Consider the following 18,578-nt stretch of genomic DNA (forward strand, 5'->3'; position numbering starts at 1 on the left):
AATTCAAAGTTCAAAAGTGGCGCCTCACCAATACCGAGGGATAAACCACTATCGTATTACATTGACATTTGTCAATTCCACCAAATTTTTAAAGATTAAGTCGATAATTCAACTAATCACGTAAATATGACTACAAACCCCTTCTCATGGCGCCACTGGAGCGAATTGCGCAACTGAATTTAGAACACTACCTACGCCTAATGCTATTAACATGTTGAACAGATTTTTTGATCAGGCTAGATGATAAAACAGTGATATTTTAGCTGACCTCCATTAGAATTGACGTTGTGTTGACGCTGCATTTGGGTCCATGAGAGAGATTACATGGACTTTTCATTATTGCATTACCAGTGGGTGATAAAGCAGTCACGTCTCCCAACTATCACGCAACAGCGTATCCCACGATCATATTGCCTGCTCTTTTTAATAACAAAACTCTAAAATACGCATTATGAGCTGGGCCATCCCAGGTCTGAGTGCCGTGTGCAACTGCCATCCCGCTTTTACGTCTAAGCATGCTTTGCGATGACCAGCAAGCTCATAATCGATTAAGTAGCCCATTAAAGAAACGATATGCTTGGGATCAGGAAAGGACACGAAAAAGGCACAAAACTAACAGTAATTTTAGGAAAAATGATATGGCACTCAATTGTGAAATTCAGTCTTTCGTTGATTCAATTAAGCCTCAATAACCCACATCATGCATTAGGCATTTGACTTTTGGTGAATCCCCACATGTGTGGGGCGATTTGATTACTCTCCTACAATTACAGTGGGTAAGATTTCAACATTTCAAAGTGTTAAATTACGTACTCATATTTCATAAGACGATGCTGCCCTTTTAATCTAACAACTATTTTCTTATTGCTGTAAGGGTGAAGGATTGTTTTTATGCTTTCTCTCAACTATTTGGATGAATGAATAATTCATTATTCCATGCTTCAATTTACACTAAACATCATTCAAAATACATGTAGGCTGTATTAGATTACCACCAAGAATCATTTCAAATGCAAATGTAGGGCTAAGACAGCTTTATAGCTTTTAAGTAGAATCCAACTGCACAAGGGTGCTGATCATGCACAGATTTCTATGCGAAAACTCACCCACTCAAATCATATCTCACATTGAGAAGTTCCGAGAAGCAGCGAGAGTGACCTTGCATAAAGAAGTATAAAAACTTCTAACGCTGTGGGTAGTGCGTATCTTCGCGTCAGTATGGTTCCTCAACGTTTGAAAGACAAAGAAAAGGCAGCTGCACCTGAGCCTGAGAGGTTAGTCGATCCTTCTCTGGCAATACGCTGTGCACTGAAGACGTAAAGCACATTGCAAATGTGTTCATATAGCTTAAAAAATATCCGAATAACTTTGACATGCCAACATATAAAATGCATGCGCCTTTTCAAAACTTACACAAGTAACCTTTTAGAAAGACGGGTAATTTAACTGTCCATTGCACTGACTTTCAAAATTCAGGTATATGCATTGATGACAATACCCACTTTTCTTTATTTTTTTTAAGATACCGTTCAAATAAAATTACTGTTGACACTATGGTTGCTTGTATAATTATTGCTATAACTTTCTATTCAGACTCAAATCGACGGTTCCGAAAAGCGTTAAAGTCAATCCAGTCGACTTTCTGAAGCTCAGGGATTTCAACAACAAATACTGTCTTGGTGTTCATGCCATTAACGGTGAGCTCTAAGCAATTCTGTCTCACGAGTTGTGTTTTCTTACCTTTACAAAGTGTATAAGCTTCAAATCGCCTTGGACTGATAATCGTTTCACCGTGGCATGTTTCTGTTTTCATATATGCAGTTTTAGTTCCCTTTTAATCTTATTAACTTTTCATAGTGGCGTGTTACATGTTTGCCTTTAACCTAATGCCAAAGGGATATAGATGAATTTTGTACCTGCATGAATAATCACATTGAACATAGGCTAGTGCGAAACCTCTAGTTTGTCTGTGCACATTATAAATACGTTCTTGTAAGTTTATAAAAAGGTGGCGAATGAAAGTGTTACTGTTAAGATTATTCTTTTCTTGTTATCATCAGATATCACTGAAAAGTCGGGCCAGTCGCCGACAACGATACGCTTTCTCCTGACAGTATTGGTGGGCTCGAAGGCGGCACGAGGCACTAGTGCGGACCAGATCACACAGGCACTAAGCCCCACGAACTCACGGGACGCGGTCACCGAACGCATCAACCTCGTGGACAGCGCCCTCAACGAGTGGGCTCTGCTCTCTACTGCGGGTCTAAGAGACATACCGCTTGATCGCCTTGAGGAAGGACGCCTCTGCCGATTCCAGTCCGCCATTTTTGTTCCAATGAACGACCTCACCTTCAAGGCTGAGTTTTACTGGCTGATCACCAACCGCATGGGTGTTATCTGGACTGAGGTAGGCAAGAGATGCTTTAAGTTTCGTTGAATATTTAGTTGATTTCAATGCAAAAAGTTACAAAAAAGTTACAAAAAATACAAAAAGTTATCAAAGACTGGAACCTTTGAATGACCGCCTCGTGAATTTCAAAGGAAAAAATTTGAAAGAGTCATATTGTTTAGAATCGCACACCTGCTCATCTATTTACCCGTCTTATATTGTTAAAGTCATTCAAAGAATTGAAAATAAAAAAAACGTCTATAAAATTCCTTTTGATAGGAATTTAAGACAGGCCTCATGCTTGCCCTAACCTTTTTTTTATGTCGAATCAGACAGTGCTTCACCTGCTTTTGTGTTTAAAAGCACATCGATGAAGTATTAATGACCGTTTCAGACATCACGAAAGGATTTTGCTCATGCTCAAAAGTGGGTATCCAAAATGTCAAAGGGTTTATTTACTCACAATTTTCCAAAACAGTGCAGCGGCTCTCTCGTACTTGCCACCGCATTGCAATTTAAAGGTAAAAAATGTTTTACAGCGTTGTAAGCAATAAATGTCAAGGATTATGAAACCTAAAGGAAAAGATATGAATTGGTTAAGAAATCTTTCAAGCTTCCAAACTTGTTTTCTTTTTTTGTTCTAGGCGAGTGGGCTCAACCTTTGGAACTCTACGGTAGTTCCAAGGGATCATTTGAAGTATCTCCAAACACAAGAATTGATATTCCTATGCTCAGCATTGTAGCAGAGGTTATTTACTACAAAGATACCAAAAAAGGCTTCCATTTAGTTGGAATTCCATTTAAGGTGAGTGAGACTTTTTTCCTAACTATAGGTTAGAGAACTGCCATGATTACAGAAAAGTACCAATGAAATTAGCAACCAAAATTTCAAACGACTCAGTCCCGCCTTAAAGTAGGAAATGTCATTTAGTTGAAGGCAATAAAATGGTGTCTGCAAATTTACCAATATCATCTTACTCTCATCAGAAGTAGAAACTGTCCTGCCCAGAGAGTATCTTGAAAGGTTTTACCATCTGTATACAAGCCCAAGCAAGCTCTGGCTTCGGCGACAGCTAGAGCAGAGTCGAGTGAGAGCACAAAAGATAAGTAGACGTGGGAAGAGAGTTGCCAATCTTGCGCATGCTGGGATATCGGAGTAGGCCATGCAGATCGGATTCCTACAGTATAGCAGATTCTCGATGCACGTTTCATATGCTTTTGCTTCTGCAATAAACGCTTGCTTTCTGCGCTCCGAATGAATGAAAATTACAATGGATTGAAACGCTAGAACCAGCCATAAAATAGTGACTTCATAATGGTGCTATATATTTTATTTTATAAGCGAAGACATGAATTTCTCTATGCGAAGTGTTTTTGCCAGTTAAGTGCAGTTAAGAGCAAATTGAGTTTTCTCATAACTGACAGGTACTTTTTTTACTCTGCGTTCACGTGACTTATGGCTAGGAATGGATACTAAGGCTTTTTAAATCGTGTAAATGATATCACTGGCATGATTATCAAAAAGTGCCTTAAAGACAAATTATGCTTTACATTCTTCGAATTAATAATATGGTAAAGAGATTCTTTTTTATTTACAGGATACGCGATTCGCAATTGTTTTTTTATTGCCTTTGGTGCCTCACAAATTCGCGGAGGTAGAGCATGGCTTCACAGAGGGTCTGGACTACGGTCTCTTCAATAGCTCGCGAGTGCAGCTGTGCAGCATGCACGTGATCATACCTATGTTCCGAGTGCAAACGGAGGTGGACCTCTGCAAGGCCTTGCCCTTCCTCGGCATGAAAAATCCATTCGACTCTAACCAGGCCGACTTTTCTGGTAGGTTTACCCTACCCAGCCCACGAAATCATAGCTCTTCCAAGCAAACAAATCGCGAATTTCTAGTGTAAACGCACAAACAGTCCTGCTCCCTTACAGAAAAACACGTGCAGCCGCACTTATGCTCAGCACGGTCTTAATGCACATGTTTTATACTAAATAGGAGATAAGATTGTAAGTGTGAAAGAAAAGTTCTTGGTTTGCTTGGCGAGTCTGTCACCGTTAGTGCATACAAAAAGGCCCCACATTTAAATATATGTGAAATGTCATTTTCAAGCTAAAGAAAGTTGTTGCTAATTGGCTAAAGCTAAAGCTATTGAAAAGTATGGTTTTAGGTGACTAGAAACGAAAATGGGTAGTACTTGATACAAGCTTAACGCTTGCCTCTTTGTCTTTTATTTAGGCATCAGCGATGTTGAAAATCTGCGCATCGATAGCGGCAAGGAGTCGGCCTTCCTGCAGGTCTCCAGAAGCGGGGTCCGACTTTTTTCGGTGGGTACTCTCAGTCTGGGGACGGGTCGCCACAAGTTTAAGCATCCTGATCTCTTTGAGGTGCCAATCCTTGGACCACCGGGGGATGGGGACGCAAAGGAGGTGCATTCCTTCACAGTGAACCAGCCCTTTTCCGTCATCATCATTAATCGCAAGTCCGACTGCGTTCTCTACCAAGTCAGGGTCAAGGTGCCTGAGCCTCCGTCCAACTTCAAACTGCCTGCCATTAACTGACACTAGACCCTTCTCTCAGTGTTTCACCTCAATCGGTTCCTGCCGCACGTTAAAATTCTACTTTTAGCTCTCTGCATATGACTTATTTTATGCATGAGTGTCATTTTACCAACTTCAGAGCCTGAAAATTGATACTTGGGAGTAAATACATGAAGTAATAAGATGGGATTTTACCGCTGCTAAATCTAATCATTTTAAATACTCACAAAAGGTTAGCCTTCTCTTTATATTGGTTTTTTGGCACATTCTGTTTTGTGGAGTTCATTTGGTGGATAAATTGTTAAAGTTACTTTAGGAGATAATGAAGAAAACGTCTGTGAACCACAGCTTTTTTTAGAAAGAGGTTTAAAACCCCATCCTTCGTCCTGTTTACCTCACAGCAATTTTTTTAGCGGGGTCAAGAAAGCTAATGCACGGCAAAAGCCATCAGAAGAAAGGACAAAATCATGTTGTTGCACACATATGTGGAAGCCGAACAAACGTGAAAGTAACCACTTTCAGTCTTGCTATTTATTCTAAAAATATACCATTAAGGGTCTGAATACATGCAATATGTACTTATTTATTTTACCCACCCATCATTCTCTATCCTGTAGCCAATGTTCTTAAAGGCGAGTGGAAGAAATTTATTTTCATTACTAGTTAGTAAGCAAATGGAAAAATTATCCAAATCAGTATAAATTGATAGCTTATACTAGACCGCCACCCATCGTAAAACGTACCATCACCAAACTCGCAAGAAATGAAGGCACCGCCTGCAGCTTAACCACGCGGAGAAGTTGGGTGACGCATTCTGATGCAACTCTGGTTTAATGCCACCTGGCTCGTCATCGCTATTCAGGCATAACCTTCTGTTACTTACCTTTTCAGAATACACATTTTAATAATTTGACATACTGCATGACCTGTGTTAAACTGCATACGCTTTGTGGTCCCTACAATTTGCACTACCGCCTGGCCCTCTGGCTGTTCCTATTAGTCTCCTGGCTCTTCTGTATTATTGACAATAAACCTCTCTTAATAATGGTATGACTTATTACGACTGCTTTAGCATCATTTGCCCACAATAATATAAACAACTGATGGAAATGCTAAATAAACGGTAGAAAACAAAAAATGATGGCAGATTATTAAATTAACAATGCAAATTCATTGCCGTTTTTGTTTTCCTCAACCTGTTTTGTAGTTTAGGCCTATTTTTAGAGAATAAGGCATAGTTTTGGATTAAAACCAAGGATTATGGTGTTTTAAACCCCTCCCCCGAGCCTTCCATTCTGATTGCAATTATTAGAAAGTGTTTGATAAAGTAATGATGTTTCATGAAAATACTAGAGTATATAACACAAAAAACGCTTACTTGGATTTCATTTTAAGATCATAATTAACTCAACTTACTTGGTGAAAATTTATTTATCAATAATAATTGATGGCAAAGAGGCATAATCGTGAATTTGCACTTTCAAGTTCCTTCAAGTTATGATAAAAATGACAGAATTGGGTAAAACCTTATTGTCCGAAGGATTTTTTGTCTGATGACTTAACACCTACTTTAGGAATATACTGCATCCTTAAAAAGTGTTCAAATCATTCTGTTGCACCACATATTTACTTACATCATAAAGTAGTGCTTATTTGACCTAATCAAAAACGCTTGTCAGAATTTTAACGAATAATATAGTAGGTCAATTAGCTGTTGCAACTATTTCAAGTTTGTGGCAAGATAAAGGTTTACACGAGCACCTCATATCAAAACCAAATCAACTCGAGGCTCCCAATATGACGACTTATAGGGAATCAAATTGATGTTCGTGCAATCTAAGTCAATGCAATCCAGAATGGCAAGTCCATCTGATGCGGCTTTGTATCCGTGTTATCTCAAAACGTGAAAGTTTGATTAGCATCATATCAAATCTGGTTAATATAACAGAAGCACGAGACAACTTTATGGTACTTATGGTGGTACGTTTGAGTTCTTGCGTGAAAGGAACTAGGAAGTGCCTAGAGAACTGGGCAGCATGGACTTTTGGTTTGATTGCAAGAAGAGGCGTTTTAAATCTGGGTGAAACAAATTGCCACTTATTTACTGCAATGAAGGTACTACATAAATTAAAGGAATTAATATGAATGAACGACTGACTTACAATAAACATTTTCGTCGATAGTTTACTACATTCTTTCCACTTAATACACTCACTATCATTTATTACACACTGTAAGAATTTGTATTGGTGGACTTCAGATAATGCTGAATCCGTAGATTTGTATAACTTAAAAGTGAAAACAAAAATGGCAATAGCACCGACAATTATTGCAGTTATAATTCATTAAAATTAAAGGGCTTAATTTGCCACCACTATCAATTGCTTCCATTTGTGGTAGGTGGACATTGAATCGTAGCAAAATGGATGTCTGAAAACAAGCACACTTGGAGACGAATTTTAGCATACAATTGACCAAAGTTACAGCTTTTGTTGTAAAATCAGTGCGTAGTCTGATGATGTACTGTGTTTACCCAACCGGTTGACGCATATCACGAGACCCAAAATAGTTTGAGAGTTTACTACTACAAATCTCTATTTGTTCATTTAACTAGGAATATGCATGGCCTGAACAAATTCCAGATTCACTGCGTACAATCTGGTTGAGTAGACATGCGACAGTTACTGCAGATGATAAAAATCATTTAAATTAGATGTAGCTCACAAAGAATGATTGTGGTTCCCAAAGCAATGTCTGAAACTGCCACTACTATTTAACGAATTGACATTAATCTTGAATGAGATTTCGTTTGTGCTGGACAGCTGAATGCAGCTAACATCCGGGAAGCAGTTCATTTAAAGTTCTCATCACAAGCAACTAGGATTTTGGTGTATAATGGCCTATAAGGTACTGTAACGAGTATATTTCTTAAATATAAGTAGCTTCACTTTAAGCTCTCCTCAATGGGTGGTATTTGTATTTTTTGGAGGCTAAAGTGGGCAATTTTTAAACAAGAATATGGGTTTATTTACCTCGGATGCGACATTTCGTAAGATTTAAACTACCTACATACTGTATCGTAGGTGCACCATTTAGGCATTAACAATGATGCGCCCGCCAATAATTCACTTAACAATGTAGATTCATATCATCAGGTAAGAAACCGCTTGTTACGTCAACTTTGGGTAGTGTTGATTACTCCCGCGTCATTTCACACGTGCACTTGTAATGACTTTGAAGCACAGATGAGCCCCTCTTGATCAGCATAAACAATAGAGCTATATCCAAGCCCACACTGTAGCTTATGTCCGTTTAAGTGGCGCACATACAATTAGGTTAACCCAGGACTGATCAGTTCATTCGCGCATCAAAACATCAGCCTTATGCCAAATTCGCAATTTCAAACAAAAAGGAACAAATTGACTAGGCACTGAAGAGGAAAACTGATTATGAACCAGTAGAATCAAGTGGAAAAACTGCAAAATAAATTCAAAAATACACACTAGAATTAAATCGAACTTCATGGCGTGGAAATCTATGCCATACATCCAAGTTGTGTGAGCTGCCGAATACAAAAATGACAGAGTTTTAGCTTTGCAAAGCGTATAATGCAGTTCCAAAAGTTTTTCCTTTGCATGGGTCTTTACCAACATTCAACCTAATTTATAAAACGAACTGAGATAGGGTATTCACCCCTCCTTATCCATTTTGCACCGTAGTATAAATGACTTTGCAAGTCGTGTATCTGCAGTGGAGACGCAGCAAGCACTCGCTTTACGCCCGTAACAAGACAGCGATCGCAGCTTTTGTCGTGGCCAATTTGTCAAGCTGTGTTTGAGTTAACTTGGAGCGTATGCAAAACGCAGACCTGATTAACTAAATGTTGCTCCTTTTCCGCATAGCTATTCAACGCTGCAGCAAATTCTATTCAAAAAGACTAAGCAAAGTCAACCTTATCAATATAACGCTGATAGATGCGACGACAAGTAAATCTACTTAGTCCATCGGTGAAGAAGGCCTTATTCCCTATTCTCTATTCAACTTTTAAAGTCTTTTATCGTCTGTGATTCGCTCCACTCTATATTGACTAAGAGAACCCACCTTTCGCTGAATTGAAATTTGCCAGATTCAATACTCTAGGAATTGATATTGTTGAGAAAGCATTCTCTTTGACTAAAATTTTACCGTTCAAATAAAAACTGCTAAATTGCATAACTTTTGAAGATGTCTAGATACTTGTTTTACTACGTAATAAAACAAGCATTAATTCGCAAGCTGGCTTACAGTCAGCGTGAAATATCATATTCGTGAGTTATGCCCTATAATGGCCATCAACATATTACTGAGGGGCAGATAAATCTATCTTCATCATGGGGGGGAATTGCAATCTTTAAGGCCCCTTTACGATGTTTGGTCTGACTCAAACAAGGTGCACAAAAATTGTCCTTTCTACTTAAAGAAGTGTCGGCCATAATGGGGCGCATGTTTCGATTACACTTTTGTTTGCCACGATGTTTGCGAAAATGAGTCAGCATCCGATAACAATATCTCAGGACCAAGGATTTCACTCAGGCTTTAAAGTAATTGGTGGAAACAGACTTATCGGCAAGATTTTTTAATCCAACGATTTGACGAGCCCTATACTCTTCCTGAATGCTAGCGACTACTAAGCATACAATCCATATTTTAATATCCTGAAAGACCACGAACTCAACATTTGGGTAATTTGACGGAAGAAACGTCATTTCTTCAGTGAATGCTTCAAATGAAGAGAGCGCAAAAGTATTATTGGAATTTTACTTGAGGCGTAACGAAACCATCGTTTGTGTAAGCTTATAAACTATGACGCTTTGCTACCGTTTTAGTTTCAAAATTGAAGAAGATGAAACATTGACTTAGACTTGACTGTAAGAGTTGAAGCCTGGTAATAAAATATCCATTTGACGTTATTAAACAGTGGATCGCATATTTTGACTCAATCAGCCATAGGTTTTATGCTCTGTGAGGACGAGGTCAGAGCTGTGGCCCTGTCCAGAGCACGTAGCGAACTCGCTTAAAATAGCTGCACTTGAAAGTTTTAAGGGTTAATGAGACAGCTATTAGTCGAGCCTAAATTGCTCCTCAATTTAACTGAATTGTTATCCCTTCGTCATGCAAACTCATCCGAACTAAATTTATCCAAATTTGCAGTAGGCTCTTACATCTCGAATAGGTAACCATCTCTTTCTAGAAGCCTTATACTTTACTGACGCGTGTAAAAGTAGATGAGCAGATAGGTAACGCTGCTATTTAGCGGGTTTGCATCCACGTCTGCGCCTACGAAGAGGCAGTGGTTAAATAATTTACCTTTGCCTGTTTTCTTTCGTTTCTGATTCAGTAAAAGAGCTTAGGAAGCACTCACATAAGCTAGCATCGGCACCTGATGCGCTTATATACTTTACTCTAGCAGCACTTAATGCTGCCAAGCATCTCATATAGGTAAGTTACTAAAGTTCAATCAATGTGCTCGTTGATTTTATGCCCTTTTGTTTTGTAACTACTTGTAACGTTACTTAGTAGTCTTACGTATGAGGCATTGTGGGTGGTGCAATTTGTGAACAAAAGGTAACTTTCATAACAGCTCTACTCTTTTAGTTCTTTGCAGTAGGCCATTTCTAAATATCCCATTTGCATTTTAAAGAGTATCATGTAAACACCTCTGTAAATTTACTGCAAATCGTTATTTCTGTCGATGTTCCAATCTTGTGACCAGTATAAGTCAACCACTAAAAGTATCCTCCGGGTCTCTTCCATCCCGCTCACACACACGCTTCCGTTGATTTTCGTTGCTCGAAAGTATTGCACTTCCATCACCTCAAGAGAGCGTCAAATTGCCCATTAATTATCCCATTCCTCTTATTGGATCCACTTAAGCAGCTATTTATGATTAAATGTTCTTTGCTGTCTTTAATTTCATAACTACTATATAACTTCCAAATTGTATTCCTTTTCATGCGATTTCAATCCATATTAGTGTAGCGCCCCAAAACTTTAGTAATCAGACAGAATACATGTATTTGACACACATTAGGGTAGGGGGCTACTGACAGTCCGAAGGCAAGCCCACCCAGCAAAGGTACAATGGCGAAGCACCTAAGTGGTCCCTTTACCGAAACCGAGGGTTAGGCCAACAACTAGCGTATTGCATTGCTTCTTTCCCCTTTTGTGGTTCGTCCTCAGCGCTCCCCTTGGTCAACCTCTCGCGTCAGCCATCACAACGTGATCAGTGCTGTAAGGAAACCCCCACGAATTTGCCATTCCAGTTATCAAATTTCTACACAACTGAGAAAATATTTGACTGCAACCTCCTGGTATTTCCATTGGGGCTGGAATTTCATACTGTATAAAAACTGGATTCATGGACGGGAGAATATGCTAACCACCATGCGTGTCTTTAGCTAGTCGTAGGAGCACTGACCTAAAAGCAGTTACGTTACAAAGGACGAGGCTTTAGCACAGTTCCATAAGGAGCAATTTTTGAAACTATTTTACCCAGCCACGTTGTTCTCACTTCATTGCTCTCCAGCTTTACTTATCTGGCTGCTATCCAGCTAGTAGAGAATTGGAAGAGATACTGAATGTTCAAATAATTCATAACTGCATACAGGTATGATAGACAGCTCCCTAACTAATTTTTCCGGATAGATCACGACTTATATCGCTTCAGTTGTTACTAGCTTTCCTGCAAACAACGGGAGTGTGGCATGTGCCCAAGGTGGACGCCATTTATAGCACTTCTGCTATGGGTCATCACCGCCTCACTGAGGTTTATCACCCAGAAGTAGAAATCAGGATGAATATCCTTTAAGATTGGGTTCACGTTCCTCTGCCACCAATGAAGCACCCCGAGGCTGCCCTGAAGACGAAAGGAGCCATAATGCTTGAGCAGAATCTATAAATTCAACATACAGTAGGGTTGGGAGCTATTGCCATGGCCCGAAGGACAGCCCACCCGGCTAACATGCAATGGCGGAGACCCAAAGTGGCCCCTTTTCCGAAACCTCGAGTTTAACAAACAACGCATTGTATCAATATCTTGATGAATTTTGTACTATGCACAAAAGAAGGCTGTATCTCAAACATTTGACTTACAAGACTTTACTGTTTTGTCAGGGGAAAGAATTTTTCATCATGACACTATGCAACAAAAAGCATTGCAAAAATAAAGGCTACCATGTCTTAGCGATAAACACAGCCTATTCGCGCTTTGAATGGATGCAGTAAGACAATTACTTTTGCTGAGGTACGCCTATGAATTCCAGCCCATTTTTCAAGTTTACCGCGGATAGGGGGAAAGTAAGTGCTGCTTTCAACTGTCGGTATTGTTTATTTTGCTCAAAATTCTCAGCGATATAGAGGTGGTAAAGTTTAACAGCAATTTTGCTAAAAATATGCATTTTGCAGCAAATTACAAACAGACTGCCAAAGTAACGCTTTCGATCATTTGGAAGGCAGTAAACGCAACCTTTGGCAGATCTTGCTTTCGCTCGGGTGCGTGGTGTGCGGGTCATGCCCTTGGTCTCAGCTCTTCTGCACATCAGCAATACATATTCTGCCATACTACGATGACTTCTTGCGACTTCGGGAATTACTAAGTGCCCTGCAGCAGCATTGCCCGTATGTTGATTTCATTTTGTTATTTTCACTAAAAGCAGCTACCATGATTAGCAATATTAATTACAAATTTGAATCATCTTACAATCTTTATATACCTTTAGTTTTCTTCAAAAAAACTATTAAGCATTTCTGTTGTAGAAATTGGACTTTATGTTTATAGTCTAAGTATTGAACTATGCAGCGTAAACTTAGTAAAGGACTCCGATAAAGGTGGATTCGACTGGAATGTCGGACTTTTTGGTCTTAATGGAGGGTGGATTCCCCACAACAACAATTTTATTGGACGTCTCAATGAGAATCCGAAGGATTCACCTATGAATTGCTTCAGAATAAAAAATTTGCCAGCTCACAGCTTACTCTAATTATTTGAATGGAGTGATGTCAGTTTTTGAGCTAAAAAAACACTTAAAATAAACAGCTCAGTCTTCATTTCTGTTTAATTAATTAGGTGTTAAAATATGTCTATCTTTTTAGTAGCCATTTTTGTGACCGTAACAAAGTGGTCTACACCAGCAGTCATTCATCAGGTCTTTGAGATCTTTCTTAGGTTTGCATTTACATTGAATTTTCTTTTCATAGAAGGGTAGTGCTATTTGTCAACCAACTGCTTACGCTTGGAGTCACCCCTTTTTGCATGCACTCATCAGGCGGGAGAAATTTCCCAAAATGAATGGTTAAATTTCCTTTTATCCCAATACTGCAAACATAAAACACATTGTGAAGTGAAAGCACTAGAAAATAAGCAATAATTTGGGTTGTTGAGACGTGTGCGTTTCCACATGAAGACACTCCTCTTCTCATCCAGGTTGGCAATAGTGAAGGGGCAGGGACCGGCCTTGTCCGGAGGCAGTGGCGACGGCAAGGGGGGTGAGGGGAGAAGAGGCTGAGGGCTGGCGCGGCCTTCTGTTGAGCGTCGGCGTTAATAAGTGGTTGAGGGATGTCACGCTTTGTCGCACATCAGCACATCTCTTCATCCATCCGAAGTAGATTATCACGAAGAGAGTACGAAAGCGCTTCCCAAAGAGGTAGTAGGGGATTATATTGATGGAGGCATTGAGAATCACAAAGAGATTGCCGACCTCATTTAGGATGAGCCAAGGTACCGATGCCTCCTGCCGGTAGCCTCGGATGCCCCACATCACGTGGCTTACCGAGGAGGGAATCTGTGCGATTAAGGGTAGGACTGAAAGCGTCAATACGGCATGAGGGTATTCTACTACATATATCGAGGCGTTCCGCTACTTCCACAACTCGATAATAAAAGATCAGGTTCAGAATAAGGTAGCACATTAATTCCTTAGAATAAAAAGTAACGCCCACATAATGTAAGTTTGTGCCATAAGAAATCGGTAAAACAACATCTTATGTTCGTATAGATAGGACTTCACTTCTGTCATCATAATAGCATGAAAATATACGTTTGTTTGTTTTGTTGCCTGTCTAGTCAAAATGGTGTGAGCGCCACTATTTAAAAACACTCGACGATTGATGCTATCTTTCCCATTCTTTTAAAGTCGATTTACAAGTTAACAAATCATTTTTGGGAAAAGACAAAGACACTATTTGCCAAATTCTCCTGACTTTGGTAAACCTAACATTGAACTGACCCCTCATAGGCAATTGTATGGAATTCCAAAAGGAGAGGTATGATGCGACGTCAATCAAAGCAATTAACTATGTCAAATAGGATTGTGTAATGTTGTTGGAGTCAACTTATTCATATTGTAAAAGTGTACATGCTCAAAGCCACCTGTAGATAAGTGTCTTTCTTGTAATTAAATGCTTTAGTCATATGTTTAGCTCTTCGTCTTAGCTTTCGCGGCTGCTTAGGGCTCAGCCGTCGTACTGGTGGTGGGTGGCATGGCGTCTAAGACATTCCTGTGCCCCCCGGGCCTTACCTACATCGGCAATACAATTTCTGCCCAAGTATCATGTCTTCTTCCATCCTCAGGGAAATCCCTCGGGGACAGTACGGTAAATTTAGTAAAATTCGTTACTTCATTGTTTACTAATTCGAGCACTTGTTATTTTAGTTTATCGCTCCAGATGCAAGTTCCGTGCACTGCTAAGTGTAGCGTCATTTATTAATACGGAACTGACATCTACAACGAAACTTGCAATTGCAGGAGAATAAATTGATTTACAGCATTCTGATTGGGGACCCATCAAATAGTGGGCAATTTGCAGGCATGAAAATTAACTCCCTTGGCGTCCACTTTGATTTTACTCAATAGTGAAGTCCATGAAAATTAGTTCACGCAAATTAATCAAATTTTAACAGTAGGGAGGCTTAGACTGTTTCCACTTTAACATAATTACACGTAGCGTAGACAAAAAATTTAAAATGTTCTTGCTAAACTGATTTCAGCACCTCTGCTCATGATTCTGGAATGGTTGTTTAGAGGTCACTTGAAAGTGAGGCGTCAAGTGATTGTACGGCCCGCCAAAATAGTTAAGATAAACGCTAGCCTACCACCATAGTCTTTATAAGTTATTTACTATATTGGAATTCCATTATTCTTTACGGCTCGTAAGCCAAGGTCGCCAATATTTGAATGCAAAATTGAACGTTTTCTGATTGAAGAAATTGCACATACTTTACATTCCATTTAATAATATTTAGGCTGATCTTGAATTAATGGAGATAAACTCTACATTCACCGAGCTGTTACAAGGCGCTAAAGTTATGGGGATCTACATAGAATTAGGAAATCATATGGGACTGATTATTCAGGAGTAAGTGGACGCGTTTACTGATGAAAAATACATGGTGTTCTTTGGGAAGTTTTGGACTATTCACAAAAAGTTTCTTATGAAAAGAGCCAATTACCTTTTCAGTTTTTCTTTCATTTGGAGCCAAGGAAAAGGTGAATTTACCACCCCTTTCCCGTTTCTTACAGGCAAGAACAAAACATAACCCTCCACTTGCAACTTGAAGGTAAGTAAAATATCCAATTCATGTAAAGGCAGTCAATAAGTTACAATTTTGAAAACATTATAAACTATTTGGCTTTTGTAAGAAATAAATAGACTTCGATTACAAAGGAATAAATAATGAGATGCATAATAATCGTCTATTGCCTGTTTAGAAAATCTGGCGAAATTTTGTAATGCCAAAATCAAGACCATTTGCCTCCGTAAATCATTAGACGAATTTTAATTTATAAGGGGGAGTTCAAAATGAAAAAAAGTATACCTGTATAGCAGGTTGTAAAAAACGCACCAGCTTTTCCACGAGGCCTTCCTCATTTACGCCTTATAATAGTGCATGTAGGACCCTGTTAGTAAAATAGCAAACCGCTTTACTCCCATAATTTGAATTCCAATCATTGGAATTGCTAGACAATAAACTAACTTTGTCCGCAGTTTCATAACCCTCTATTTCAAACTGTTATCCAATAAGTCTTTTCACGGTTGTACGCACAAAAACGCAATCTATTTTTAGCATTTCATGGTCTAATCAAGTAAAAGTGGAAATGATTTAAGTCGATTTAGATCGTTGCGTTGGCACCTGTTGCGAAGACCCATGACTGTCCCGCCTTTTGCCAGTTTTCGGCTCATTGCGCACTTCTAACTGATAATGCAACCGCCATAGAATTCAGACACATATTTTGTAAAGACAAGAATATATCATTAAAACAGAGGATGTGTCAATTGAAGCATTTCTTCTGTTTTGTGACATATCTCCCAGTTACGATGAATTTGTAAGTATTTAGCTATTCGATGTGCCTACAATATCGCACTTTGTTTCTTCTGCGTTCAATCACCTAGATTTCACTCTGCTGCAATTCAATTTGAATATGTAAGTAGTAGCCTAATCTAAAGGTGAAGAGTTGTGGGGAGATTTTTAAATCAAACTCTGTAAAATGATTTCAAATTTCCAATTTACCTTTTTATAAGCAGCAAAAGCCGAAAATAAGCAGTCTATCTAGTGCTATGTAAGGAACTTAAAAATATATTTTTGGGTTGCATTAGTCTGTGATTTGGCTTCACATGGAATCTTTAGTGCATGAATTGTTCAAAAATGTTCAACTGGTTAAGCAAGTGCGCTTCAAATCTGTTGAATCTTACAATGTGAAATGGTCCGTTTAAATACCAGTTGGTGTGTACAATTAAATAGTATTATTCCAGGTTTATTGATCTTCCATATTCGAGTCGGTAACTTAGGAGCTTTAGGAGAGACGAAATAGCTTCCTCATCTCGGCAAAGTCGCAACGGATGTCCGCAACGTGACAGGAAAACATTCAGGGGGGACAGGTAAGTTGCAATAGGAGGAACGTTTTGGGTGTTGGAAGCTTGAGCTTACCTGGCACACGAAAAAGATGACAATGACGCCAATGAGCATGACGTCGGTTTCATGGCGCCGCGTCTTGATGCCCTGCTCAAAGCGCATGCGCTTAATGGAGCGGTTGATCTCGCGCACGAGGAAGATGTTGAGAACGGCAATGAAGAGAGAAGGCAGCCCGATGACGAGGATGCACCAAGCCCACAGATGGTAACCGAAGCGGAAGGCTTTGGAGTCGCCCATGGCGGAGAGCTGATACCAGTGGTTGGGCAGGTGCAGCCGGGAGTCCCTCACGGCGGGGTGGGGCAGAGGTGTGAAATAGACGTACTCGTAGAAGCGCGGCAAGGTGTAGCAGAAGCTGGCCACCCATACCGCTGCTATCACCAATTTGCTCAGGCGCAGAGTGCACCATCGCTTCGCGATGAAAGGATAGCAAATCATCAGATAGCGATCCGCTGTGAATGCAGCTGTAAGCCAGTTAGAGCATACCTGAAGGAAATAATGGATTCTTCCAAACCTATTCTTCGTATTTTCCGAAGGCTTCTTTACTTTTTTCATTTTCCATAAAATCTCACTGTATGCTGCACTTCACCCAATGTGATGTTGACTTGGCTATTAAAAACCATTGGACCATTAAAATTTGCTCAATTAAGACAGAAAATTAAATACATCGGTAGCCATAATTCAAGTATTTGGAGAACTCTACGTTCAACTGTTGTTTGATAATCAGGTATAATGCGCCTATTTATTAAATAAAGTCAAACTAGAATAGTAAGGAATATATCAAGTTGCTACGAAAGCCTCCATATAATTCCTCTTTTTGGCGTCTGTTTTAGATGTGATGGATCCGACACCTTTGTTGCCCAGTACTCTTCCGCATTTGCCTGCAACGCTAACTGGTGTTAGTGTAGTTAATGATAATTAATAAGTTCCACTCGGAAAAAATACCTTGATCTTTAGTGCATAAGTATCAACGTCAATTGTTATTTTAGACAGGGTTATCTGATCGCCTTTGCTTGTTTACCAGATCAATAGAGGGATATAATTTGTGTATGACTGAGGGCTAATTCAAGCGGGTATCACTAATATCCCTATTGAAGTCCATATTTTCTCACAGTTTACTTAAAATTCACTTATATTTATACTCTTAAGAAAATTTCGAATGTTGGACAACAAGACGTATGTCTTCTCTGATAATTAGGAGCTTGTAGGGTGGACTTAACCACAAGTCGGTGTCAAGATGTGGTGATTACAAGAGCAATTGCGCTAAAAGGAAGTGGGATTTCCTAATATTGAAAGCACATAAAATGTCGGTACAGAAGATTCTACCGGTTTCACGCGCGTAAAGGTAGCGATAAGCCTAGCACCCTACACCAATTGCCCTGGTTGTTTCGTCACTGGGCTTGACACTGAACCCAATATAATGAGAATCTGGCCCACAACAACCAACACCGTATGCTTTGGACTGAATGCAAACATGAAATATAGCTGTTACTTGGTTTTGAAAATGCAGCATGTAGGATTTTACTCAAGCTATGGGTATTAAATGTCTTCTGATAAATACAAAATACCGCAAATATTGGGAAATTTGTGCTGCACCATTGAATTGCGTTATTTGTTCGGAATTGTGCTGCAATCGAGACTGACAGTACTTTTGTTCACCAATGCAAAAGCAACACTTTACAAAAGCTGAAGCTCTGTATACAT

General features: G+C 39.4%; 2 protein-coding genes across 2 annotated transcripts; one reads left to right on the forward strand and one right to left on the reverse strand. All coding sequences in view use genetic code 11, as the record gives it.

The window, feature by feature from the left end:
• Positions 1-1,218: 1,218 nt before the first annotated feature.
• On the forward strand, positions 1,219-4,951 carry EGR_01303 (Serpin B9; the record flags this gene model as incomplete). Its single annotated transcript, XM_024490552.1, has 7 exons — positions 1,219-1,274; positions 1,594-1,697; positions 2,061-2,407; positions 2,784-2,910; positions 3,034-3,194; positions 3,988-4,225; positions 4,629-4,951. The coding sequence occupies 7 exons, from the start codon at positions 1,219-1,221 to the stop codon at positions 4,949-4,951; spliced, it is 1,356 nt and encodes a 451-aa protein (XP_024354876.1).
• Positions 4,952-13,383: 8,432 nt separating this feature from the next.
• EGR_01304 (FMRFamide receptor) lies at positions 13,384-17,497 on the reverse strand (the record flags this gene model as incomplete). Its single annotated transcript, XM_024490553.1, has 3 exons — positions 13,384-13,749; positions 16,893-17,360; positions 17,447-17,497. The coding sequence occupies 3 exons, from the start codon at positions 17,495-17,497 to the stop codon at positions 13,384-13,386; spliced, it is 885 nt and encodes a 294-aa protein (XP_024354877.1).
• Between the last annotated feature and the right edge of the window lie 1,081 nt (positions 17,498-18,578).

The sequence above is a fragment of the Echinococcus granulosus genome (assembly GCF_000524195.1).
Source record: "Echinococcus granulosus chromosome Unknown EG_S00005, whole genome shotgun sequence".
In the NCBI taxonomy this organism is placed as follows: domain Eukaryota; kingdom Metazoa; phylum Platyhelminthes; class Cestoda; order Cyclophyllidea; family Taeniidae; genus Echinococcus; species Echinococcus granulosus.